At 36.0% G+C, this 5327-nt stretch overlaps 1 protein-coding gene across 3 annotated transcripts in view; it reads right to left on the bottom strand.

The window, feature by feature from the left end:
• Positions 261 to 5327, bottom strand: part of LOC107617663 (exocyst complex component SEC5B) — a 15983-nt gene continuing 10916 nt past the window's right edge. Inside the window, exons 17-21 of one of the 3 annotated variants that reach the window (XM_016319480.2) lie at positions 5146 to 5223; positions 4972 to 5028; positions 3800 to 3949; positions 1015 to 1227; positions 261 to 583 (exon numbers count right to left, since the gene is read on the bottom strand). In XM_016319480.2, coding sequence (XP_016174966.1) covers positions 503 to 583; positions 1015 to 1227; positions 3800 to 3949; positions 4972 to 5028; positions 5146 to 5223 — 579 coding nt within the window. In that variant the 3' untranslated portion in view covers positions 261 to 502. Of the gene's footprint in view, positions 584 to 1014; positions 1228 to 2682; positions 3721 to 3799; positions 3950 to 4971; positions 5029 to 5116; positions 5224 to 5327 lie in introns of those variants that run through there. The other 2 variants (XM_021110704.1, XR_002353573.1) reach the window with 2 other exon arrangements.

Genomic DNA, 5327 nt, shown 5'->3' with positions numbered 1-5327 from the left:
CGAATTTAAATCTAGTTATGCAATTATTTGGTGTTTAATGCAAAGCGTAATATCGTGGTAAACAAGCCACTCAAGAATTTCACTTTGAATCGACTCACTTGATCTACTGTGTACACATCCCAAGGCTCCATTAATGTCTAATTACATTGATTTTCAAAAAACCACTTACATTTTGAAATAGGAGTACAAATAACGTGAACTTAAATATAAACTCATTCAGCTGGTAAATTGGTATCGTCGTCAACCTTGAAGACCAAAGAAAAAGAAGAATGGAAAAAAATGCAATTTCTCATTAACCATATGAACAAAGTTACACACTGAATACAATAGGCAAACAAACAAAAGAATATGGGTTCTAATATATGTTCATCAATGTCTATCTATGCCGCGAGAAACTCGGGGATCCAGTATTATGGCTACCCATGTATGCTCTGCTAGGAGAATCCATCGAGCTCTTGAAGGCAGCTTTTGCTGGTTCCGGCACCGAGTCCAAAGGGATGGATTATTGAAAGCATGCTGTGTTAATGCGTGTCCGCTCAAGCTCTGGTTGAAGAAACTCAGAGCTACATTGCTGCGCAAGAGCCTGAAATACATGATACGAGCCTTCAGACAATAAATTTAGCCAGAAAAAGAAAATTCAAACCAAATGGTACAAGAGCCACGAAAATTTGCACCTCATTTTCAACCCCAAGTCCCACCCAAACATTTCTTTAGACTTCAGTAGGCTACTTACCCTCAAAGATAAGTTCATAGGAAAAGGGTTGGTCAAACATTTAAAAAGATTGGGCCATTTAAAGCATTAAGTTTGCAAGACTAAACAGTTTCAAGTGATCCAAGAACTATAGAATAGACTCTAATATCATCTTAGTTCTTAGAATTGAGTAACCTGACTCAAGCTTAAAAGCTTAATGGAAAGCAAATTGCTCAGGTGGTTATAAAGATTATCCAAGCTTTATTTCTTGGCGACGTGAGACTTTTAAAACAAATAGCAAACAACATAAACAAGTTCCTTACAATGAGTTCATCTGGTGATACATTTGTTCCTTGTGGTTTATCGTCTGCAACTGCATCTTCACTTCCCCGAGTGGGCCGACGAGTATGCCCTGGATTATCAACATCAGACGCACTCTCGGTGGCTTTCTCTAAAAGCAAACCTTGTAGCGACCTCAAAGAATCTCTTGCATCAGACGTAAAATATGGGTTTAATATGGACTCAAAGTAGTCAAGCTGCATAGATACAAGTCAATTAATTAGAACTATGCTAGAAGTTAATTTATCATGTCTAAGAATATGCAACCACCACCAAGTCGTCGTCTTATTAGATGGAATAGGCTATTTGAACCAAACAATTTCATCGTAAATACTGCACCCACCAAATTATTTTCTTACTAGGTGAAACAGACTATATGAACCAAACAATGATATGCAGTCATATATACAAATAGTAAAGATCCTATAATAATGTCAAAAACTCTAAATAAACACTGCAGGTGAACGCCATGTAAGCATGTACAAGATTACCACCTCTTTCTTTACATGTAACTCAGAATTACTGTCATAAAAATCATGTTTCCTTGTTACTTCAAACTTCGAAGATTCACAGCAGAAAAGAGTTTCTGATTCTTCCGACTATAGAAGAAAGCTCATGTTACCAAGACAAAGGATTTTTAAAGTAAATTACCGCCACAGAACCTCATTATAAGTCACTTTGCAGTGCAAAATGAAAATAAGTGGAGAGGAACCATATAGTATGCTCTTTAGAAGGTTATCATTCTAACGTGATAGGAAATGGAAAAACTATCATATAGTATGCTCTTCAGAAGGTTATCATTATATAGTATGCTCTTTGGAAGGTTACCATATGAATAGTTAGAAAATGGAAAGACTATTAAGCACCAGCGGTAAAAAGAAGGTTTAAGTCCTCCAAATGGACACTTCGCTTACGATTTCTCAACAATAAAAGGGTGTTCTGGGTACGAGAAGATGAAAAGAAAAGTTAAATCATAAGGAGTGCTTTATGTCATTATCTGCGGAAACCTAAACCTAATGTATTTTCTAGATTAAGGTATCCAAAATATCATATCTTTTCTTGACAGGAGCCTTCTAAACTAAATGTTTTCTCTAGATTGGAGAAACGAAATGTCTTTTCGAGATCGGCGAGGGACCGGGGCCTCCCACATCAGGAAATCAAGCTAATCTTTTTCCCGTCTCCGAAACCAACCAACCCAGCAAGAAGACCAAACAAGTGTAGGTGCAATGGAAGATTGAAGGCTATTTTTGGAAATATCATTCACCGCCAGTTCAACAGCAAGAAGTGTCAACCTCCTAATATTGATCTTGATCCTCCCAATTCAGAACCTCTGAGTGCAGAAGATCGAAAAGGAAAGAAAGTAGTAAGAGATAATGATGAATAGGAAGATGATGATAAGACGGTCTCTACAGATACTTTTGACTCCATAAATCTGCAGGAAGATGATATGGATGAATGCTTGCTTATAAAGCATCCCTCTTTATTTCCTATCTTTGTTTCGCATAGCAAAGGGAATGGCTAAAACAATTGAGAAGATTATGAGGGATTTCCTTTTGTCTGTTTTGGTGAGTTGGGAGATTTGCAATCTACATGTAAAAAATAAAAAATAAAAATAAAGCAATTGGGTCTTGGAAATCCAGTATCAAAAAACATTAGTTTGACAACAAAATGGCTATGGTGTTTTCCTTTAGAACCACATTTCCTTTGGCATAAGGTTATTATTAGTAAGCATGGCTTGAATAGAAATTGATGGGATGCAAATTTTGCTTCACATGCAACTCACTCTAGCCTTGGAAATTTATTTCTAGTGGTTACACTATTTTCAAACCATTGGTTTTATTGAAAGTCAGGGATGCTTCTCGATTTTTATTTTGAAGATCATTGGTTAGGGGATGCTCCTTTTAACTTCGTTTTTCCCCATCTTTATCACCTATCCTCCTTCCATAACATCCCTATTAGAGATTTCTATTCAATTCAGGAATGTTCCTACTCTTGGAACTCTCATTTTTTAGAAATATTAGTGATAATGAATCCATTGAGTTAGGTAACTTTCAGGTCTGCTTTGATAATGACCCTCTGTCCACTAACCCTGACAAAAGATTGTCATCTCTTGATTCTTCGGGTATACTTGTAAGTCTTTTTTTCTGTCTCTATCTCAGTCTCCAATATTGCACCTTTTTTTCTCGATAACCCACTTGGAAGTCTTTGCTTTCTCTAAAGTCAAATCTTTTGTTTGGAATGCTATGCTTAACAGAATTAACACCAATGACAAGTTATAAGTCCGAAGACCAAATAAGGCTAATTCCCAAATGTGTGTTATGTGTTCGAGAGACTCAGAAAGGATCTCACATTTGTTTTTACACTGCTTTATGGCTGTTTCTTTGTGGAATTCTATGTTCGGCAGTTTTGGAGAATCATGGTGTACCCCACATCACTAGATCAATTTCTTTTGATGAGGTTAGTGGGTTTTGGGAGAAAGAAAGAGGCATAGTTTTTGTGGCAAGGTGCAATATCAAAAGAAAGAATTTTATTTATGTATAGATAAAACAGTACACAGGAGTGGATGAAAAGGTATCCCAAAAAAAAGGAGAGACAGCTACATGGAACAAAGATAATACACTAATGCTACATCATTTTTTCTCTCCCAATTCATCAAAGTGAACTGTGGTTGCCCAATTCAAGGTCAAGGCCTGCCACAAGTTTCAGCTAGGCTCAATATACCATATTTATTATCATTTTAAGGCTTAAAACAATAACACTAAAACTTACCTCAAGCATGAGCTGACAAAATCCATTTGCATCAAGTGCTCCGAGATCCTTATCTTCGTTTTCATGAAAAATGCTGATGAATGTATCAATCAAACCTTCCACAAGGATGCCAAGTGTTCTATCCAACAGGGGTTTAGCACCAGCAAAAACCTACAAAAAAGAATTCAGCTCAGCATGGTACTTTGAAGAAAATAAAGCAAAAACAATTATTTATACACATAGCTACTCATCACTCATCAGGTACCGCTTAAAACCCCAAAAAGGAAACAGACCTTAATAACCAAGTTTCTAAACAAGGATGTGGTTGTCACTAGAATGTTGAAAACACCAGGTTATCAACTCAATCTTTCTAAATGTGTGGCCAAAAACTAACGTGAACAAGCTAAGTTTAGCAATTCAACTTATATAGAAGAAAGGACAGCAAAGTATCATAAGGTTAGTATGAGGTACACAAAAGTGTGACAAGTCAAATTACCATAAACTTTATGAAAGAAAAACAGTAAAAATTCTTTGAAAAGTGTAAACCTCTTTGATATAGAGAAGCCCCTTCTAAGGTCAAGTGCTTCATATGGACAGTAGTCGTGGAATGTTTATTCATCTTAATAGAAAACAGCGACGTATTTGTTTAAACTTTCGGAACACTAAAAACTCCTTGAAAAGTGAAAACCTCTTTGATATAGAAAAGCCCCTTATAAGGTCAAATGCTTCATATAGACAGTAGTCCTGGAGTGTTAATTCAATAATATAAATACAGCAACATATTTGCTTCTTCATTAAACAGCATCCTTGCAGATAAGCTTGTGCACTCAAGTTGGAGCATTTACTTTTCAGCAATTCCAACAGGTTTTGACCAAGTAAGAAGCTTAGTATGGGAGAGTTATTCTATTCCTTGTGTCCTTCGTTGGAAAAAAGAATGTTCAGACACTTGAAGGAAATTTTTCATCTCTAGATTCACTTTAAAATACCATAGTTTCATGGCTCTTGTGGTTTTCACCATGTGGAGTATGCTTTAAAGTAGCCTCCTTGGATACATGTAGATACTAAGCTTGACTTATTGCATTCTTAAGTAATTTTGTATTTCTTTTTCCATCAATAGAACTCATTTTTACCATTTTAAAGAAAAAAGAACTGAATTTAGGATTTATACATCCCATATAAAATGCAATAATTACCTCTGCATGAACAGCTACCAATGTGTGCAATAACTCTACTGCAGCATCACGAACGCCCTGAAAGAAACCAGCATAAAATGAAACATCATATCCAAGCACCATAAGGTAAAACAAACAACCACATAATGAGAACTATAACATTTACAATAACCACTGTTGTCACTAGTTCCTCACTTTAACTGCAGGTGCAGCTCCCCAATTAATGCCAGAGTTCAACAGATAATTCATGGCAGCAGACCTGATCAAGTTTGCCTGATGAAAATAGAAGAAAGCGTCAATGTATTTGATGGTTAAGGCTGGACTATATTGTGTACATTTTTTCTAACAAGAAAGTGTGTATCCAGTATTAGTAAACG

The sequence above is a fragment of the Arachis ipaensis genome, chromosome B09 (assembly GCF_000816755.2).
Source record: "Arachis ipaensis cultivar K30076 chromosome B09, Araip1.1, whole genome shotgun sequence".
Taxonomy (NCBI): Eukaryota; Viridiplantae; Streptophyta; class Magnoliopsida; order Fabales; family Fabaceae; genus Arachis; species Arachis ipaensis.
The sequence above is the reverse complement of the archived record's forward strand: the minus strand, read 5'-3'. Positions and strand labels throughout refer to the sequence as shown.